A 22794-nucleotide genomic window follows, 5' to 3' on the forward strand; every position below is an offset into this window, starting at 1 on the left:
CTTTACAATGGGCCCGATTCCGACTTAGGGAATTACGCCTTTCTTACTCACGCCTTTCCTACACACTTCTCAGTAGTTGGTATTCAGACTTACCTTAAGGTGCATAGTGGGCTTTGTAGGCGTGGTTCTCTTGTGTGCATGGAATAAATGTAATTCAACTGCTGAAAACCCTCTCACTTGCTGGCCAACATTTTGTTTTCATTGAGTTTTCTGTACATTCTTAATTTAAGCCATCCCTTCAAATACGGTGTACTTTTAATAAAAATGCTTAACTATGGTCGGAATCGGGGCCAATGTAGGTTTGGGAAATGATTCAGCAGGCAAATGCCCCCCACCCCCAGATGCTCTGACTCCTGGTAGCTCGCCACACCACCCGAACACTCATCTTTCACTCCTCAATGGTCTGACTCATGTTCACTTACTCAAACCATTCCATCTGTTACACCAGTCAGCAGTGTGGATAGCACAGATACAGTACTGTGAAAAAGTAGCCCTCTTTCAAATTTGTTCTACTTTTGCATATTTTGTCTACTGATTACCAGATCTTCAATCTCAGCCTAATATTAGACCAAGGGAACCTGAGTGAACAAATAACGATGACATACATATTTCAGAAACAAAAGTAACGCAATGCCCGTGTGTCAAAGTAATTGCGATGTGGCAAGACTTGAAACGAGCAGCTTGAAAACCCACAAATTTTGCTAAGTTAAAGCAGTTCTACATGCAAGAGTGGGCCATAAGTCCTCCACGGCGATGTGAGACTGATCAACAACTACAGGAAGCATTTTGTTGCAGTCATTGCAGTTAAAAGGTGACAACCAGTTGTGTTACCAGTAAGGGGGCAATTACTTTTTCATACAGGGGAATTGGGTGTTGCATAACTTTGTTAATTAAATAAGTATAAACTCAGGTTCCCTTCATCTAATATTTGGTTTTGAAGATCTGATACCTTTCAGTATCAAAAATAGAGAAAATCAAAAAGGAGGCCAATAATTTGTCATGCAATGGTATCTAAAAACAACAATCTTTCCCTTGAGATATAATTACAGCCCGGGCTTTTCTCATTTAACACGAACTTTACTGTGATGCAATGTTTCAACAGCAAGAACATTTCACAAACATTTCATAAGTCCCTTTGATTTCACATACAGTGAGCTTCAAAAGTATTGGGACAGTGACATTTCTTGTTTAGGCTCTGTACTCCAGCACTTTGGATATTGGAGACACTTTTATTGTACATAAAAATAGAACATGTTTCAAACACTTCTACATTAATGTGGATTATGGATAGTCCTGAATGAATTGTGAATAATGATGAGTGAGAACGATAGACGCATAGCTGCCCCCCCGCCCCCCCCCCTTCAATGCTAACCTCCCCTGTTATTGTAATGGTGAGAGGGGGTATGATATTTGTGCGTCTAACTTAATTAACAATTCATTCAGGACAGTCCGTAATCATGGTAGCATCCACATTAATGTAGAAGTGTTTAGACACATATTCTATTCTTATTTACAATAAAGGTGACTCCAAAAATGACACAATGCATTATTTATCATTCATTTCTATTGGGCACAAAATAATCTGGAACACAACCAAAACAAACAGCAAATGTTTTCAACAATTTTGTACAGTATATGGGACCAAATACGAAACTTTTGACTACTTTAAAGTGCAGACGGTCAGATTTAATTTTAGTGTGTTTTCATCTATATCGAGTGAACCGTTTAGAAATTACAGCACTTGTTGAACATTGTCCCCCCATTTTAGGGGACAAATTCACTTTCTGTATATGTGTAAAGAATCATACCATTTTTTTCAATTCCTGTTGCGTTCTGTGCAACAGAGTCAGGGTATATGCAGCAGTTTGGGCCGCCTGGCTCGTTGCGAACTGTGTGAAGACCATTCTTACTAACAAAGATCGTAATTAATTTTCCTGACTTTTACATAATTATGACATAACATTGAAGGTTGTGCAATGTAACAGCAATATTTAGACTTAGGGATGCCACCCGTTTGATAAAATACGTAACGGTTCTGTATTTCACTGAAAGAATAAACATTTTGTTTTCGAAATGATAGTTTCCGGATTTGAACATATTAATGACTCGTATTTCTGTGTGTTTATTATATTATAATTAAGTCTATGATTTGATATTTGATAGAGCAGTCTGACTGAGTGGTGGTAGGCAGCACAAGACTCGTAAGCATTCGTTCAAACAGCACTTTCCTGTGTTTGCCAGCAGCTCTTCGCTGTGCTTCAAGCATTTCACTGTTTATGACTTCAAGCTTATCAACTCCCGAGATTAGGCTGGCAATACTATAGTGCCTGTAAGAACATCCAATAGTCAAAGGTATATGAAATACAAATGGTATAGAGAAATAGTCCAATAATTCCTATAATAACTACAACCTAAAACTTCTTAACTGGGAATATTGAAGACTCATGTTAAAAGGAACCACCAGCTTTCATATGTTCTCATGTTCTGAGCAAGAAACTTATCTTTTTTACATGGAACATATTGCACTTTTACTTTCTTCTCCAACACTGTGTATTTGCATTATTTAAACCAAACTTAACATGTTTCATTATTTATTTGAGACTAATTTTATTTTATTTATGTATTATATTAAGTTAAAATAAAAGTGTTCATTCAGTATTGTTGGAATTGTCATTATTACAAATATATATATAGAAATCGGCCGATTAATCGGTATGGGCTTTTTTTTGGGTCCTCCAATAATCGGTATAGGCATTGAAAAATCATAATCGGTCACCCTCTAATAGAGATTATGCAAAAAATGCCATGGTAATAGAAAAATGTAAGTTTACACACTCCCAGGAATGTCATACATGATGGATCATTAGCTTATACAGTTCACTAACTTTCACACATCTAGATGTCCGGGTGGGGTGGGTGTAGAGCCAGAGACAGCAGTGGGGTCAAACTGTACACCCCAGTTCCTACATTTGAACATAAAAATTGATTTAATCAAACAAAACTATGCTATATTTTATCTCTGAGACTCGCAAGATTACTTCATGTAAGTACATTATTTACCTTCAGAGGTGAATGTATAAAACCAGTTGCTTTGATAAAGGGTTTTGTTGTGCACTCAAACAATATCATGATATTTTTTCATTGTAATAGCTACTGTTAATTGGAAACTGCAGTTAGATTAACAAGAATTTAAGCTTTCTGCCCATACTGTATGTATGTCTATGTCCCAGAAAGCTGGCTGTTGTATACAACGTCATTCTAGTCACATTAGGGACACCCACCCCGTAGAGGTTAACCTCAAAGTTATTGTATCATTTTAAATCCAAAGTGCTGGAGTACAAAGCCAAAACAACATCAAACAATTGTCACTGTCCCAATACTTTTGGAGCTCACTATAATTATATATATTAATACAAATAAATAAGCAACAGAAAAAAATATATACAGTACCGGTCAAAAGTTTGGACACACCTACTCATTCAAGGGTTTTTCTTTATTTTTTACTATTTTCTACATTGTAGAATAATAGTGAAGACATACACTATGAAATAGCACATATGGAATCATGTAGTAACCAAAAAAGTGTTAAACAAATCAAAATATATTTGATATTTGAGATTCTTCAAAGTAGCCACCCTTTGCCTTGATGACAGCTTTGCACACTCTTGGCATTCTCTCAACCAGCTTCACCTAGAATGCTTTTCAGTCTTCAAGGACTTTTCCTCCACTCTGCGGTCTAACTCATCCCAAAAAAATCTCAATTGGGTTGAGGTCGGGTGATTGTGGAGTTCAGGTCATCTGATGCAGCACTCCATCACTCTCCTTCTTGGTCAAATAGCCCTTACACAGCCTGGAGGTGTGTTGGGTCATTGTCCTGTTGAAAAACAAATGATAGTCCCACTAAGAGCAAACCAGACGGGATGGCGTATCGTTGCAGAATGCTGTGGTAGCCATGCTGGTTAAGGGTGCCTTGAACTCTAAATAAATCACTGACAGTGTCACCAGCAAAGCACCCCCGCACCATCACAAATCCTCCTCCATGCTTCACGGTGGGAACCACACATGCGGAGATCATGCGGTCACCTACTTTGCGTCTCACAAAGACACGGTAGTTGGAACCCAAAATTTTGACTCATCAGGCCAAAGGACAGATTTCCACCAGTCTAATGTCCATTGCATGTTTCTTGGCCCAAATTAGTTTGGTTTTTGATTCCATATGTGTTATTTCATAGTTTTGATGTCTTCACTATAATTCTACAATGTAGAAAATAGTACAAATAAATAAAACTCCTGTAATGTCCAAATTTTTAACTGGTACTGTATATATTTACAACTATCATGCTGTTAGCATGAAACTTAAAAGTTAAGAAAATATATATATATTTCTAAAATGTCTAAAACATAAGTGTTTTAGCAATATACTATACATTCATATTGTCACATAAAATATTTGAAACATCTGCAAAGTTCCATATTAGAAAACAGAGCATGATTATAAAATATATAAAGGCCAATTCCTCCAGATAAATCATTAACTTAGCACAAGTGCAGTTCCTTCAACTTCTACAGCGTTCTGTTTTTTGACCAATTGATAGTGAAAGAAACAAAGGAAATGGCTCAGTCACTTGACTGTTGACTGTCATGTACTATTCTTGAGATAGCGTGGGTGTAATCAAGACCAAAGTATTAGTGCAGACATGTCCAAGTCAAGTCCGCTAGGTCATAGAGCTGGGGTGAGAACCCACAGAGCTGATTCTAGCAGAGCAAAGTCAGGACCAGTGTTAGTACCAGACCCAGACAAGCCAAGCGGGGAGAGGCCAGGCCTGTGGCCCCACTGTCTAGCTGTAACTTGTATTGCACCAGGGTCCTGTGGTAGCCCCTCTCCTCAGACACACAGCTGTATGTTCCCTGCTGCTCAGGGCCCATGCTCTCTATTAGCAGGAGACACTGGTGCTCTGACCCTGTGGAGATGCACGGTGTTGCTGTGGTGTTGCCATGGTGCCTCCAGCTGTACTCAGCATGGCTGGACAACGTTGGGCAACTGAGGAAGTACTTTGAAGATAGAGGAATTCTGATTTCATCTGCAGCGCCAACTGGTGACCTTGGAAAGTAAACTAATAGCAAAACATAGCTTTAAGACTTCCATAGCTAACCATTGTGGATGGTTTCCATCCTTTACTTTAGTACATGGTCATAATAAATGGTTTTGTATTTATACAAGGGTGGCTGTAACACACTACACACCTTTACTTGCAGTAACTCCTCTGGATATGTTGCTGCATACCTGATGGTTCCCGTTCTCCACATCCTGAATTGTCTTACTGTAAAAAGACAAGCACATATGAGTTAAGGAGTCTCAACAAGCAACTCAACCTGAAAATAGTGAATGTCTCTTTTCTCTCAGAGGTTCCTCATTCCAGTCTATGGTATAGTAGGGTGTCTACCTTGTGGTGGGCAGAGTGATAGTTATTTAAAACTGCAGAGCTGAACTGAAACCACAGTGCATAGAGCGTTTGACTACACGAGAGGAAGTGTAGTATACTTTTAACAGCAGGTGGGGATCAGAGTGAGAACTAACATTTCCCACTGACACACACTGCAGACAGACTTGTATGTTACGTTTCATCTAATGAAGTATATTGTGTTTGTTTTCATGCCTCATCTGACATCACATTTGTTTGAACTTTATTTTGTTTGTTTACGTGGCCTCATCTGACACCACATTAGTTTGAACAAGGGCCATGTGTGTTAACATCATTCTGGAAAAACTGTTTCTGGCCATGTTGAGCTGAACTGATGGAAAATAAGGTTCACAGGCTCACAGGAAAACACAGAGAGGAAAGCAACATGTCGGCAACCATTAATGAGAAATCTATTTTCAAATCACCATTAAATATCTATACAGCAGATGCTATAATCTGAAAGCAGGCTGTGCTTGGTCTCACTTTGTAGCTGCGGTGCAGTGATTGCCGTCCCAGCCGCAGTAAGGGTCTCTGGCCAGGACACAGTCTTCACACTGGGCTCCATACTGCTCACAGCTGCCCAGGTCAATCTGAACCAGCTCTCTGCTGGAGGCCAGATACAGCTTCCCCTTGAACACAACACCACAAAAACATTAGTACTCAAAAGGGTTCTACCTAGAACATAAAAGGGTTCTACATAGAACCTAAAAGGGTTCTTCCGTTGTCTCCATCGAAGAACCCTTTTTGGTTCCAGGTAGAACCCTTTTGAGTTCCATGTAAAACCCTTTACAGAGTTCTACATGGAACCCAAAAGAGTTCTACCTGGAACCAAAAAGGGTACATTGTAGGAAATACTGGAACAATGACTTGACTGCAAAAGAAAGTTAGTGGCTTACAATTAGAACACCACTTCTTCTACAATATTATTATAGAGATATAAATATAGTTATGGTTGAATTTGTCCCTGTCTTTTTATATTTTTTATTTCACCTTTATTTAACCAGAACATGTTCTCATTTGCAATTGTGACCAGGCCAAGATAAAGCATAGCAATTCGACACATACAACAACACAGAGTTACACATGGAATAAACAAAACATACAGTCAATAATACAGTAGAAAAAAAGAAAAGAAAAAGTCTATATAGAGTGAGTGTAAATGAGGTAAGATAAGGGGGTTATGGCAATAAATAGGCCATGGTGGCGAAGTAATTACAATATAGCAATAAAACACTGGAATGGTAGATGTGCAGAAGATTAATGGGCAAGTAGAGATACTGGGGTGCAAAGGAGCAAGATAAATAAATACAGTATTGGGATGAGGTAGATAGATGGGCTGTTTACAGATGGGCTATGTACAGGTGCAGTGATCTGTGAGCTGCTCTGACAGCTGGTGCTTAAAGCTAGTGAGGGAGATATGAGTCTCCAGCTTCAGTGATTTTTGTAGTTCGTTCCAGTCATTGGCAGCAGAGAACTGGAAGGGAAAGGTGACCAAAGGAGGAATTGGCTTTGGGGGTGACCAATGAGATATACCTGCTGGAGCTCGTGCTACGAGTGGGTGCTGCTATGGTGAGCAGTGAGCTGAGATAAGGCGGGGCTTTACCTAGCAGAGACTTGTAGATAACCTGTAGCCAGTGGGTTTGGCGACAAGTATGAAACGAGGGCCAACTAACAAGAGCGTACAGGTCGCAGTGGTGGGTAATGTATGGGGCTTTGGTGACAAAACGGATGTCACTGTGATAGACTGCATCCAATTTGTTGAGTAGAGTGTTGGAGGCTATTTTATAGATGACATCGCCGAAGTCAAGGATAGGATGGTCAGTTTTACGAGGGTATGTTTGGCAGCATGAGTGAAGGATGCTTTGTCGCAATATAGGAAGCCATTTCTAGATTTAATTTTGGATTGGAGATGCTTAATGTGAGTCTGGAAGGAGAGTTTACAGTCTAGCCAGACACCTAGGTATTTGTAGTTGTCCACGCATTCTAAGTCGGAGCCATCCAGAGTAGTGATGCTGGATGGACGGGCAGGTGCGGGCAGTGATCGATTGAATAGCATGCATTAGTTTTACTTGCATTTAAGAGCAGTTGGAGGCCACGAAAGGAGAGTTTTATGGCATTGAAGCTCGTCTGGAGGTTAGTTAACACAGTGTCCAAAGAGGGGCCAGAAGTATACAGAATGGAGTCGTCTGCTTAGAGGTGGATCAGAGAATCACCAGCAGCAAGAGCGACATCATTGATGTATATAGAAAAGAGTCGGCCCGAGAATTGAACCCTGTAGCACCCCCATAGAGACTGCCAGACGTCCGAACAACAGGCCCTCCGATTTGACACACTGAACTCTATCAGAGATGTAGTTGGTAAACCAGGCGAGGCAATCATTTGAGAAACCAAGGCTGTCGAGTCTGCCAATAAGAATGTGGTGATTGACAGAGTCGAAAGCCTTGGCCAGGTCGATGAAGGTTAAGATGTCATTTAGGACCTTGAGCGTGGCTGACGTGCACCCATGACCAACTCTGAAACCAGATTGCATAGCGGAGAAGGTACGGTGGGATTCGAAATGGTCGGTAATCTGTTTGTCAACTTGGCTTTCGAAGACCTTAGAAAGACAGGGTAGGCTAGATATAGGTCTGTAGCAGTTTGGATCTAGAGTGTCACCCCCTTTGAAGAGGGGGATGACCGCGGCAGCTTTCTTTGGGAATCTCAGACGATACGAAAGAGAGGTTGAACAGGCTAGTAATAGGGGTTGCAACAATTTCGGCAGATCATTTTAGAAAGAGAGGGTCCAGATTGTCTAGCCTGGCTGATTTGTAGGGGTCCAGATTTTGCAGCTCTGTCAGAACATCAGCTATCTGGATTTGAGTGAAGGAGAAATGGTGGGGGCTTTGGCGGGTTGCTGTGGGGGGTGCCGGGCAGTTGACCGGGGTAGGGGTAGCCAGGTGGAAAGCATGACCAGCCATAGAGAAATGCTTATTGAAATTCTCAATTATAGTGGATTTATCGGTGGTAACAGTGTTTCCTAGCCTCAGAGCAGTGGGCAGCTGGGAGGAGGTGCTCTTATTCTCCATGAACTTTACAGTGTCCCAGAACTTTTTCGAGTTTGTACTACAGGATGCAAATTTCTGTTTGAAAAAGCTAGCCTTAGCTTTCCTAACGGCTTGTGTATATTTGTTCCTAACTTCCCTGAAAAGTTGCATATCACGGGGGCTATTCAATGCTAATGCAGAACGCCACAGGATATTTTTGTGCTGAGCAAGGGCAGACAGGTCTGGAGTGAACCAAGGACTATCTATTCCTAGTTCTACATTTTTTGAATGGGGCATGCTTATTTAAGATGGTGAGGAAGGCACTTTTAAAGAATAACCAGGCATCATCTACTGACGGGATGAAGTCAATGTCATTCCAGGATACCCCAGCCAGGTTGATTAGAAAGGCCTGCTCACAGAAGTGTTTTAGGGAGCGTTTGACAGTGATGAGGGGTGGTCGTTTGGTCACAGACCCATTACAGATGCAGGCAATGAGGCAGTGATCGCTGAGATCTTGATTGAAAACTGCAGAGGTGTATTTGGAGTGCGAGTTAGTTAGGATGATATCTATGAGGATGCCCATGTTTACGGATTTGGGGTTGTACCTGGTAGGTTCATTGATCATTTGTGTGAGATTGAGGGCATCAAGCTTAGATTGTAGGATGGCCGGGGTGTTAAGCATGTCCCAGTTTAGGTCACCTAGTAGCACGAGCTCAGAAGATAGATGGGGGACAATCAATTCACATATGGTGTCGAGGGCACAGCTGGGGGCAGAGGGTGGTCTATAGCAAGCGGCAACAATGAAAGACTTGTTTCTGGAAAGGTGAATTTTTAGAAGTAGAATCTTGAACTGTTTGGGTACAGGCTTGGATAGTAATAGAGAACTCTGCAGGCTATATTTGCTGTAGATTGCAACACGCCCCCTTTGGTATTCTATCTCGGCGGAAAATGTTATGAGTTAGGGTTGGGGATTTCAGGGTTTTTGGTGGTTTTCCTAAGCCAGGATTCAGACACGGCTAAGACATCCGGGTTGGCAAAGTGTGCTAAAGCAGTGAGTAAAACAAACTTAGGGAGTAGGCTTCTAATGTTAACATGCATGAAACCAAGGCTTTTACAGTTACAGAAGTCAACAAATGAGAGTACCTGGGGAATGGGAGTGGAGCTAGGCACTGCAGGACCTGGATTAACGTCTACATCACCAGAGGAACAGAGGAGAAGTAGGATAAGTGTGCGGCTAAAGGATACACGAACTGGCCGTCTAGCACGTTCGGAACAGAGAGTAAAAGGAGCAGGTTTCTGGGCACGATAGCATAGATTCAAGGCATAGTGTACAGACAAAGGTAAGGTAGGTTGTGAGTACATTGGAGGTAAACCTAGGCATTGAGTAATGATGAGAGAGATATAGTCTCTAGAGACGTTTAAACCAGGTGATGTCATCGCATATGTAGGTGGAACAACATGGTTGGTTAAGGCATATTGAGCAGAGCTAGAGGCTCTACAGTGAAATAAGTTAGCAGAAGGGCCTTTGGGGGACCTTTGGGGGACGTCGCGATGGATGTAAGTCAGTTTTTGCATCTTCGTGCGGTAAAGTCGATAGACCAGTCGTGGATTAGTAGGGTTCCAAGTAGCTCTAGGTAGCTAGCAGGCCGCGGTTAGCAGAATGGGCCTTCAGCGGACGTCGCACCTTAGAGGCCTGTTGGAATCCTCGGGCAGATTATGTCAGTATTCTAGAAGTAGAGGATTGGCGGGGTTCCGCCGATCGGCAGTAGAAGGGGTCCGGATATTGTAGCCCAGGAGTGGGCTTCGGTGGTAGCACAGGAGCCCTAGCCGGGCTATCTTCAGGCTAATTGTTGCTTGCTCCAGGATGGAAACGCTAGCCAGGAGTAGTCACCCGGGATTGCGGTTAGCTATCCAGGTGAAAATGTTCAGAGTTTGTGGTAGGAATCCGGGGATATGAAGAGAAAAAAAAGAAAAAATAGGTCCGTTATGCTCTGGTTTGAGTCACGTTGTTCGAACTGGCGAGAGCTTTCCCGAGCTAAAGGTTAGCTGATGACCGCTAGCAATGGTTTGCTGACTGATAGCTGGTAACTAGTTAGCTGGCTAGCTTCAGTTGAGGGATTCCAGATCCGAAGTAAATAGAAATACTTTAGAGAAAAAAAGCAGATCCACGCCACATTGGGTGAGGCGGGTTGCAGGAGAGTATTTAGAAGTTGAGGTTTAGGAAAATATTTTTAAAAGATATGCGAAGAAAAAGATGTAAAAAGATATATACAAGGGACACAACAGGACAAAGACGTCTGACTGCTACGCCATCTTGGATTGCTGTCTAGTGTCCCTCCCATCCCGTTCAGACCTCTGGGGCGTATTGTGTTCGGATTTTGGAAACCACCTTCCAATGTGGGCACATTGGAGATGGATATAACGTTAGCAACAGCCTACAACATTCTGTGTATTTGAATAAGGCATGTGATTTCAAACCTGTGGCCAATACTTATTATCCAACTAAATCCACAATGCCATCAAATGATACGCAGATGGAATGCATTTTAAGGACAGCAACATCTACAGTTCAAACATCAAATGTTCAGCCGTGATCAAGTAACTGATACACATGTTAAAACATGGTTTGAAAAGGATCTCTTTGACTCTGTCTATTCCACTCCATGTCTCATTACTACATTGCTACCATTGTTGGATCTCAACGGGGAGGTTTCGGTGTGGGCTGTGTTCCTTGACTCACCGTGGATGAGTGCAACATCATACTGAGGATGTGTGCGCTGTAGTTAAAAGGTTGTAACTCAGCGATGACGAAGACTTGACCATCCCTCTCCAGAACCTTATGAATCCCTCCATTCTCTAGTGTACACACACACACACACACACACACACACACACACACACACACACACACACACACACACACACACACACACACACACACACACACACACACACACACACACACACACACACACACACACACACACACACACACACACACACACAGCCAGTGTCAAACAGCAGTCATTCATCATTGAGGATATGAGTGAGAGTCAAGCATTACAAAAATATGTGTGTAAGAAATGTCAACATAGTCATTTAAGCATAACACACACACAATAGTTCATGTTTCATCATAATGTTGAGACATCCTCTAGTCATATTACACCACTCACAGTACATATGCAGATGCATGCTGGGCCATATTTATGAGTATCTATGACTATTGCTACAGTAATGCATCCGATACTGTACTTCAATTACATTCATCAGTCTCATGTCCGGGTTGTACGTCTGACACACCCTACAAACTGTTTTGCAAGCATTCATCTCAAGTTAGGGTTGATTGCATAAGTCTATGTGTGCCATGAAGGGAAATTAACTGTGGCTTGGCAAAGACTCCCAGCACAGTATGATAAGAGTATACTTCCCCTTAGCTCTCTTTTTAAACTTCAAAATAAACTGTTGACAGGCTTTTACTACACCTTACAGCGTGAAAATAAAGTGTCACTTTACACCTTGTAGTACCATATATGGTCAATAGTATTTCAACCTTCTGAAAGCCTCTGTCTCTTGAAACTGGGGTGAGTATAAGATGGAAACTTTCTCATCTCATCCACATTCCTATAAATATACTGTACATATACACAATATGGCTCCTTATCATCACTTGCTGCAGGGTCATAAGGGGTCTATGTTAAAGGTCTCCAAACATAAGGTTTCCCGTCATTCCTTTCAGACTGATCATTTATGATTCATCGTCTAGAGATCAAAACTTCTCACCTAAAGACAGAAACAGGACATTCCCTTTGCCTTGGACTCTGTCCACGCAGATGTGGTGGTAATACTGGTGAGTGACCAGGAGAGGCCCACTGGTGACCCCCTCCTTCATCTCTGAAACCTTGTCCACCATCTTCAGGACTTCCATGGGGAGTTTAGTACTGTCTTCAACACACTACAAGAGGATGGACACGTATGTATACTTCAACATACTTCAACATACACAGAATACAGTCCAATATTGTAGACATACAGAGTAAAGGAGTGGCGCTGACTAGAAAGTCATATTGTTGAGTATATTGTTTAGCATACCTCCCCAGGTCGTGGGCTTGGAATGGATCCTGTGTGCCCAGTGAAGTTGGAGGTTTTAAAGATGTGGTCAATATCTTCTATGGTGTAGACACATACAGCACTCATACCCCTAGGGATAGACACAGAGCTCAGCAAGTTTCAACTATCCACTGCAACTTCATGTCATAAACTGTACTACGAGTCCCTGCTACCAGCTCCTGTTGTGTTGTTATTGTGTATGTTACTAAGGTCCATTCTGAACTATCTACAGTATGTCGTCCTACCAGCCATTCCTGAAGAGTGCATAGACCCTGGTATCCTGCCACCTCTCTGCCAGAACAGTGTTCACGTCCACTAGCTGGGTGAAGTACAGCCTGCTGTCATGGTCTCCACAGAAGAGCCTGGCACTCAGCTTGGAGGTCCACCTGAACTGCAGATAACCCTTAGGTCCTCCACGATCGGCCTGGAACACACATGCAACCACAGACATGTTAAGATAATCACAGTGGGCAGTGCACACACCACTCAAGGAGACCCCGATGGAATTAGTCTTATTAAGGGCTTAAATGGGCAGAAATGGAGTGGTACCACATATGAAAGATCTACAAATATTTTCTGAACTGCAACACTGGTGATTACATACAGTGCAAGCATGATTCATGTTCTACAGTATGTAGTGCTTACCAGTGGAGGCTGCTGGGGAGAACGGCTCATAATAATGGCCGGAACGGAGCAAATGGAATGGCATTAAAACGCCTGGAAACCATGTGTTTTGATATATTTAATAGCATTCCACTGATTCCACTGCAGTTATTACCACAAGCCCGTCCTCCCCAATGAAGGTGCCACCAACCTCCTGTGGTGCTTACCATGCAGACTTGAGCAACCCAGGGAACCCAGAGATCACAGCCCAAACACGGGCCTCGGTTCTTCTCTATGTAGAAAGCATATAGTCTGTCCTGCAGACGATCCTCTCTCTGCCCGCTAGCCACCAAACTCACATATCTCTGTTCTAAGGAAAAGAACAGGAGAAATAATGACAGTCCATGGACAGTCTGATCAGATATACAGTACTACGCAAAACAATGTCAGGCCATGTCTTGTTCTCTCGCCCTGTTCCATACCTGTTCCACTGTTTTCTGTCCATAGCTTCTTCTTCCCGAACATGTTGATCCCCACGGAACGCTCTGTGCCTGAGTGAGTGGTGTAGAACTGCTCTACCTCAGGAGAACCTGGAGACACAACACATTAGCTCAATAACCACTCAAGAACATTAGGTCATATTATAGGGTAATGTTTTCCATTTAGACATTTTCCTCACCAATGAGGAGCGACGGCTCTCTTTCATTTATGTGTTGTTTAATGTCTTGGATGTCCTTGGATGGAGTGCAGATAAACGGGTCGTCTGATGGGTTCTACAGTGGAATCGTTTTGTGTTAACACGCCAATGGCAAAATGGTACCATGAAAAGTAATGTATACTTATATAATGAAAAGTATGTCCCATACCATGTAACAGCACAATGTGTGTTGTTGTCCATTGGTTCCACACAGGAACAGTAGGTTTGGATCTTTAGTCTTGCATAAAACAGTGATGTTATAGTGACAGTCCTGAAGGACAAAACAGAACTGGTTGTATACAAAATATTCTATGTGTAACTTTAGTAATGACCTGTACTATAAAACCAACATCCTCTCATCTTTACATGATACTCACTGGTGATGTGGGATCATTACTTCTACAACCCTCTCCAAACACAGGACCCTGCAAAGGCAATCATTAAAAACATTGTACAGGTACAGATGTAGGATCTTCATTTGAGCCAGTTTAATAGAGCAGGAAAATACTCATGCAGCAACAGGACATGTGAATTATTATGTGGATAATAATTAATGGACATTTTTTGTAGGCGTTGATACCTTTTTCTTTAGGGTAAATCAAGTGACATTTTAAAGTGGAAATATACAACAAGTTACCTTGAATATACAACAGGTTTGCATTTCCTGCTGTGCAGCAACGACATAGTGATAAAAGTAAGATCCTACATCTGTACATGTAGAGTACTATAGGTTCTAATTATCAGAGTAAGAACTCGCCGGACACTACGAAAGCTTAAACCAACGTAATTCTTCCCAAAGGATTAAACAGCTGAATCGACAAAGACAAGGTTACAATAGTGGCAGCATATGTACCCCACTTTGGGTTGAGTCTCCTCCTTCTCGCTAAACATTGCATCTTTATTGCTAGGCAGGAAACTAAGTAATATTGGCAATAAACGGTTCCTTTTCCCATAACGTGACCTGACCTTGGTGACCTGACCTTGATCCCCTTATCCAAGTCACTCTCCCCTTATCAGTACTGCCACATGTTTTCCCTGCACTCAGCCCCTCCCAAGCTTAATTACACCCACCATAACATTTCCTCCTACAGACATCTCCTGGTGTAAACTCTGGGCTAAGGCACCCGTCATGTCTCTATTAGGACTAATGATTAATAATAGTTCAAGCTCAGAAATCCAAACCCATCAGTACAATGTTCAATACATCCATTTCAATGTAATCTAGTCTACAGCATGTAAGAGGGGAAGGACTGTTTAGCTAAATATTTACTGTAAAAATATCAATAACCCTCCCTCTGTTATTCCCATCAATTACATTACAGCAACTGTATTGGACAATCCTACTTAGAGCACAACCTGAATAGAGCTAAATCAATACAAAGCAAAACAATACACAAGTAAGGTTTGCAGTAAGGGTATGTAGTAACTCAGTCATACTACCATTGTAGAGGTCATAGAACTGTGGAAGTTTGTCTGGAACAGGTTTATGCTGCCTGTAGCATATACTATGTTGTCATGAGGGCCATGCAAGAGCTCTATACGGCTGTTATTCCCAGACAGGTGGATTCTTAGGAAGCTCACATCTGAGGACACAGAGATATAAATAATTAAGAAAACATATGACCGGACATGTGTTCATGCAAAAATGTGCTCATTGAGATTACACTCTGGAACTTCTGGAACTAGGATAACTTCTTGGAAACCATGATTGATCCCATTAATAAGTGATCCTAGCTTTCACCTGGTCAGTCTATGTCATGGAAAGAGCAGGTGTTCCTAACGTTTTGTACACACAGTGTATTGTCAGAGTTAAATAAAAGAAGGTACCCAGTGACCAAATTTGAATAGGGTTAATATTTCACGTTGTGCCAGATGAGTTTATCCTTCTAACTTTACCGTAGCAGAGCATATTTCCATAATGTGGGTATAGGCTAGAGGTCGACCGATTATGATTTTTCAACGCCGATACCGATTATTGTAATAATGACAATTACAACAATACTGAATGAACACTTAATATAATACATCAATAAAATCTATTTAGCCTCAAGTAAATAATGAAACATGTTCAATTTGGTTTAAATAATGCAAAAACAAAGTGTTGGAGAAGAAAGTAAAAGTGCAATATGTGCCATGTAAAAAAGTTAACGTTTAAGTTCCTTGCTCAGAACATGAGAACATATGAAAGCTGGTGGTTCCAGCTTTTATAGATAAAATGTATCGGTGCTCATCGGCCATTGGACATATTTTTTTATTTCACCTTTATTTAACCAGGTAGGCAAGTTGAGAACAAGTTCTCATTTACAATTGTGACCTGGCCAAGATAAAGCAAAGCAGTTCGACACATACAACGACACAGAGTTACACATGGAGTAAAACAAACATACAGTCAATAATACAGTAGAAACAAGTCTATATAGGATGTGAGCAAATGAGGTGAGATAAGGGAGGTAAAGGCAAAAAAAGGCCATGGTGGCAAAGTAAATACAATATAGCAAGTAAAACACTGGAATGATAGATTTGCAGTGGAAGAATGTGCAAAGTAGAAATAAAAATAATGGGGTGCAAAGGAGCAAAATAAATAAATAAAATAAAATAAATACAGTAGGGAAAGAGGTAGTTGTTTGGGCTAAATTATAGGTGGGCTATGTACAGGTGCAGTAATCTGTGAGCTGCTCTAATAGCTGGTGCTTAAAGCTAGTGAGGGAGATTAGTGTTTCCAGTTTCAGAGATTTTTGTAGTTCATTCCAGTCATTGGTAGCAGAGAACTGGAAGGAGAGGCGGCCAAAGAAAGAATTGGTTTTGGGGGTGACCAGAGAGGTATACCAGCTGGAGCGCGTGCTACAGGTGGGTGATGCTATGGGGACCAGCGAGCTGAGATAAGGGGGGACTTTACCTAGCAGGGTCTTGTAGATGACATGGAGAGAGTGGGTTTGGTAACGAGTATGAAGCGAGGGCCAGCCAATGAGAGCGTACAGGTCGCAATGGTGGGTGGTATATGGGGCTTTGGTGACAAAACGGATGGCACTGTGATAGATTGCATCCAATTTGTTGAGTAGGGTATTGGAGGTTATTTTGTCAATTACATCGTCGAAGTCGAGGATTGGTAGGATGGTCAGTTTTACAAGGGTATGTTTGGCAGCATGAGTGAAGGATGCTTTGTTGCGAAATAGGAAGCCAATTCTAGATTTAACTTTGGATTGGAGATGTTTGATGTGGGTCTGGAAGGAGAGTTTACAGTCTAACCAGACACCTAGGTATTTGTAGTTGTCCACGTATTCAGAGCCGTCCAGAGTAGTGATGTTGGCCAGGCGGGCAGGTACAGGCAACGATCGGTTGAAGAGCATGCATTTAGGTTTACTTGTATTTAAGAGCCATTGGAGGACACGGAAGGAGAGTTGTATGGCATTGAAGCTTGCCTGGAGGGTTGTTAACACAGTATCCAAAGACGGACCAGAGGTATACAGAATAGTGTCGTCTGCGTAGAGGTGGATCAGAGACTCACCAGCAGCAAGAGCGACATCATTGATGTGGGTGGCAGGGTAGCCTAGTGGTTAGAGCGTTGGTTTAGTAACTAGTAACCAGTTTAAACCTCCGCGCTGACAAGGTACAAATCTGTCGTTCTGTCCCTGAGCAGGCAGTTAACCCACTGTTCATAGGCCGTCATTGAAAATAAGAATTTGTTCTTAACTGACTTACCTAGTTAAATAAAGGTAAAATAAATCAAATGTATACAGAGAAGAGAGTCAGTCCAAGAATTGAACCCTATGGCACCCCCATAGAGACTGCCAGAGTTCCGGACAGCAGACCCTCCGATTTGGCACACTGAATACGGCTGCACAGTATTGTTTCTTATCGATGGCGGTTAAGATATCGTTTAGGACCTTGAGCGTGGCTGAGGTGCACCCATGACCAGCATTACATATACATTACATTACACAAGAAGTTGGAAATCGCAAAGTCAACACTGAGTGGTTTGGAAGGAATCAGTGGCTAACTGCAAGCATTGCAAAGCAATCACTGGATGTGTGGATGTGTGGTCCCAATGTGTGGATGTATGGTTCCAATTCTCAGTTTAAGGTTCTCTTTTCAACATGATTTCTGGAGCGCTCAAAACAACTGTTAACTCAGAACTGGGAAATCTGACTTCAGTGAGTTCAAGACAACTGGGAAAAAACAAGCTCCGACTGGGAAAATAAGTTTTGAGTATCTATATGAGTATAAGTATCTATATCCATAGTAAAACGAGTACTATATCGACATAACCTGAAAGGCCGCTCAGCAAGGAAGAAGCCGCTGCTCCAAAACTGCCATAAAAAAGCCAGACTCCGGTTAGCAACTGCACATGGGGACAAAGATCGTACTTTTTGGAGAAATGCCCTCTGGTCTGATGAAACAAAGATAAAACTGTTTGGCCATAATGACCATCGTTATGTTTGAAGGAAAAAGGGGGAGGCTTGCTAGCCAAAGAACACCCTCCCAACAGTGAAGCACGGGGGTGGCAGTATCATGTTGTGGGAGTGCTTTGCTGCAGGAGAGACTGATGCACTTCACAAAATAGATGGCATCACGAGGGAGGAAAATTATGTGGATATATTGAAGCAACATCTCAAGACATCAGTCAGGAAGTTACAGCTTGGTCACAAATGGGTCTTCCAATTGTATAATGACCCCAAGTATACTTCCAAAGTTGTGGCAATATGGCTTAAGGACAACAAAGTCAAGGTATTGGAGTGGCCATCACAAAGCCCTGACATCAATCCCAAAGACAATTTTTTGGGCAGAACTGAAATAGTGTGTGCGAACAAGGAGGCCTATCAACCTGACTCAGTTACACCAGCTCTGTCAGGAGGAATGGGCCAAAGATTAACCCAGCTTATTGTGGGAAGCTTGTGTAAGGCTACACGGAACGTTTGGCCCAAGTTAAAGAATTTAAAGTCAATGCTACCAAATACTAATTGAGTGTATGTACACGTCTGACCCACTGGGAATGTGATGAAAGAAATAAAAGCTGAAATAAATCATTCTCTCTGCTATTATTCTGACATTTCACATTCTTAAAATAAAGTGGGGATCCTAACTGACCTAAGACAGGGAATTGTTACTATGATTAAATGTCAGAAATTGTGAAAAACTGAGTTTAAATGTATTTGGCTAAGGTGTATGTAAACTTCCGACTTCAACTGTATGTATACTGCAGCTACAAAACTAATACTAAGTGTATTTTGTGTAGTAAGCTGTTAGTAGCCCATGTGCCTCACACTAATAACTTGGTCTATTTTCACCTCTTAATTTTGCCAACTGTTCTGATTTGGTGGTGCACATGTAGCCTATAACCTGTTTCAGAGAAATGTAATTATTGAATGTTGTAAGAGCTCTCATTGTCTGCTAATATGCACCCTTTATTTATCATACAAATCTGACTTGGTGTACAGGGAGTACACTTTAAGAATGGCCCATGTTCTGAATTCTGTCGCTGTATCAGCTAGGTTTTTTAAAAGGCAGTAAATGAGGCAGTAAATCCGTAAATTAGAAATTGTTTCGCTGCCAGACAAGGTTTCCCTGATAGCCAGGTGTAGCAGTGGGAAGGTGTTTGGACTGCTGTTGGGACTCTGCTGTTGGGACAGCTTTATGTAGGCCCTAACAGTTTGTGGGCACCATTTGTCACCGTTATAGTGCAATAATGTATTGTTTAGTGTTGTGTTGTGTTGTGTAGTGGCATTGCTGGCATTCATCCACCCAATCTTTTTTGTTTTTTGCCCTACCAAGATGTACATGCTAAAATCCGGTGGTGGTAAAAAAAAAATGTGTCATACTTGAGTAAAAGTAAAGATACCTTAATAGAAAATGACTGCAGTAAGAGTGAAAGTCATTCAGTAAAATACTACTTGAGTTAAAGTCTGAAAGTATTTGGTTTTAAATATACAGTACCAGTCAAAAGTTTGGACACACCTACTCATTCAAGGGTTTTTCATTATTTTTTACATTTTCTCTATTGTAGAATAATAGTGAATAATAGTGAAGGGTGGCTACTTTGAATAATCTCAAATCTCAAATATATTTAGATTTGTTTAACACTTTTTTTGGTTACTACATGATTCCATGTGTTATTCCACAGTTATATAATGATTTTCCAACAGTTTTGAAGGAGTTCCCACATATGCTGAGCACTTGCTGGCTGCTTTTCCTTCACTCTGCAGATGGGATGGTGTATCGCTGCAGAAGGCTGTGGTAGCCATGCTGGTCAAGTGTGCCTTGAATTCTAAATAAATCACAGACAGTGTCACCAGTAAAGCACCCCCACACCATCACACCTCCTCCTCCATGCTTCACGGTGGGAACCACACATGCGGAGATCATCCGTCTCACAAAGACACGGCGGTTGGAACCAAAAATCTCAAATGTGGACTCAACAGACAGATTTCCACCGCTCAAATATTAATTGTTTGCGTTTCTTGGCTCAAGTAAGTCTCTTCTTCTTATTGGTGTCTTTTAATAGTGGTTTCTTTGCAGAAATTTGACCATGAAGGCCTGATTCACGCAGTCTCCTCTGAACAGTTGATGTTGAGATGTGTCTGTTACTTGAACTCTGTGAAGCATTTATGTGGGCTGCAATCTGAGGTGCAGTTAACTCTAACCTATTCTCTGCAGCAGAGGTAACTCTGGGTCTTCATTTCCTGTGGCGGTCCTCATGAGAGACAGTTTCATCATAGCGCTTGATGGTTTTTTCAACTGCACTTGAAGTAACTTCAAAAGTTCTTGAAATTTTCCAGATTGACTGACCTTCATGTCTTAATGTAATGATGGACTGTCGTTTTTCTTTGCTTATTTGAGCTGTTCTTGCCATAATATGGACATCTTCTCTATACCAACCCTACCTTGTCACAACACATCGGATTGGCTGAAACACATTATGGAAAGAAATTCCGCAATTGTTTAACAAGGCCACCTGTTAATTGAAATGCATTCCAGGTGACTACCTCATGATGTTGGTTGAGAGAATGCCAAGAGTCTGCAAAGCTGTCATCAAAGCAAAGGGTGGCTACTTGGAAGAATGTCAAATCTCAAATATATTTTGATTTGTTTAACCATTTTTGGTTACTACATAATTCCTTATGTGCTATTTCATAGTTTTGATGTCTTCACTATTATTCTAAAATGTATTAAATAGTGAAAATAAAGAAAAACCCTGGACTGAATAGGTGTATCCAAACATTTGACCGGTACTGTACTTACATATCAAAAGTAACTGTAGTTGCTCAAATATACTTAACTATCAAAAGGAAAAGGAAAAGTTTGAATAATAAAAAAAAATCCTTATATTAAGCAGACGGCACAATTTTTTACATTTATTTTTATTTACAGATAGCCAGGGTCACTAAACCAACACTCAGACATTGTTTACAAAGCAATTGTGTTTAGTGAGTCCGCCAGATCAGAGGCAGTAGGGATGACCAGGGATGTTCTCTTGATAAGTGTGTGAATTTGACTAAGTAGTCAAAATGTAACGAGTACTTTTGGGTGTCAGGGAAAATGTATAGAGTAAAAAGTACCACAATTTCTTTAGGAATGCAGTGAAGAAAATTTGGTAAAAAAATATAAATAGTAAAGGAAAGTACACATTCCCCAAAAAACGATTTTATTCTTAAAGTACTTTAGGCCACTGCTAAAATCGCCACTGGTCTTGTGTAAACATACCAAACATATATAACGTACTAATTTGAATGTCTGGGATTTACTTTTAATATGTTACGTCTGGTCTATGATAATAGTCTGGTCTTTGATAGCACAGTTCAAAAATCATGAGAGAAAGAGTACTCAAAGAGAGTCGGGTCCTTTTGGCTATTGTGGAATCAATACACTTTTCCTCCAGATATTTTAGTATTGAATATAAATCGACTCCTAATTGGCCTAATCTTTCAACAATTGTACTATTGATTTAAAATGAAAAGCTTTAACTTACCTTTGTCTGTCAATGTCACTCTAGGTTTGTGGGAAACGTCCGAAGCTTTCACCGGAAAAAATAGTCCTAAAAAGACTGCAAAGAGCGCGAGCAGACTCATGCTTTTCTGAGTCTTGGTTCTCGGCAATTAATTACTTGAAACTGTAGTAGCGTTATTTTAGCATATAACACGAGGGTGAGGTCTATACAGTCTGGTCTTCCATTTAGTCTTGTCTTTAATCTTCAATCAAGTACAGTAGCCTTAATTGTTCGGTAGTGAGACAGACTCCACTCAGTAATATTTTTGGATAGACCACGCACTTGATTAGTCTCTTCCGTCACGCAAAGCATGTATGTAGTCTAAATTCAGAGAAGGCGAGACTAGTCTAGACTAAACAGTAGCCGCTCTCTTCCGACCCAGGTTTAAAACATTAATTTAATCGGATCAAATCTTAATCAAGTTTTAAAAGGATCCGCCCTTTTTGAAAATCCTAAAATGACATACTCAAATCTAACTACCTGTATGTAGCTCAAGACCTGAAGCAAGGATATGCATATTCTTGATACCATTTGAAAGGAAACACTTTGAAGTTTGTGGAAATGCTAAATTAATGTTGGAGAATATAAAACATTATATCTGGTAAAAGATAATACAAAGAAAAAACATGTGTTTTTTTGTATTTTTTTGTACCATCATCTTTGAAATGCAAGAGAAAGGCCATAATGTATTATTCCAGCCCAGGTGCAATTTATATTTTGGCCACTAGATGGCAGCAGTGTATGCGCAAAGTTATAGGCTGATCCAATGAACCATCGTATTTCTGTTCAAAATATTGTGTCAAGACTGTCCAAATGTGCCTAATTGGTTAATTACAGTTTTTCTCAATTGCTTTTTCTCAATTGCTAAAACACTAAAACCCATTGGCTGAACAAAGTTCTCAGTTGCCTGGACTCATT

General features: G+C 41.0%; 1 protein-coding gene across 6 annotated transcripts; it reads right to left on the minus strand.

The window, feature by feature from the left end:
• Positions 1-1056: 1056 nt before the first annotated feature.
• Positions 1057-22281, minus strand: LOC115112204 (semaphorin-7A-like). Of its 6 annotated transcripts, none has more exons than XM_065011921.1 (15): positions 21859-22281; positions 15336-15478; positions 14273-14320; positions 14065-14166; positions 13878-13971; positions 13681-13788; positions 13426-13568; positions 12841-13019; positions 12578-12686; positions 12269-12440; positions 11226-11341; positions 9629-9675; positions 5946-6091; positions 5285-5321; positions 1057-3874 (listed from the first exon to the last, which is right to left on the minus strand). In XM_065011921.1, exons 1-15 carry the CDS (start codon positions 21956-21958, stop codon positions 3790-3792), a joined length of 1629 nt encoding a protein of 542 aa, XP_064867993.1. In that variant the 5' UTR covers positions 21959-22281; the 3' UTR covers positions 1057-3789. The 6 variants fall into 6 exon arrangements, with proteins under 6 accessions (XP_064867993.1, XP_064867994.1, XP_064867995.1 ...); XM_065011922.1 differs by having other exon boundaries at positions 5245-5321; XM_065011920.1 differs by lacking the exon at positions 1057-3874 and adding an exon at positions 4838-5114 and having other exon boundaries at positions 5245-5321; positions 21859-22279.
• Positions 22282-22794: the final 513 nt, after the last annotated feature.

This window comes from Oncorhynchus nerka, linkage group LG27 (assembly GCF_034236695.1).
Source record: "Oncorhynchus nerka isolate Pitt River linkage group LG27, Oner_Uvic_2.0, whole genome shotgun sequence".
In the NCBI taxonomy this organism is placed as follows: domain Eukaryota; kingdom Metazoa; phylum Chordata; class Actinopteri; order Salmoniformes; family Salmonidae; genus Oncorhynchus; species Oncorhynchus nerka.

What these genes read in the sequence shown, in the direction of transcription:
- LOC115112204 (XM_029639076.2), bottom strand. Translation starts at nt 21,958, where the DNA reads ATGAGTCTGCTCGCGCTCTTTGCAGTCTTTTTAGGACTATTTTTTCCG. An exon ending in ACACATTGTGCTGTTACATG is followed by an intron (nt 13,972 to 14,064) that starts GTATGGGACATA and finishes ATTCCACTGTAG; the next exon opens with AACCCATCAGACGACCCGTT. An exon ending in AGAGCCGTCGCTCCTCATTG is followed by an intron (nt 13,789 to 13,877) that starts GTGAGGAAAATG and finishes TTGTGTCTCCAG; the next exon opens with GTTCTCCTGAGGTAGAGCAG.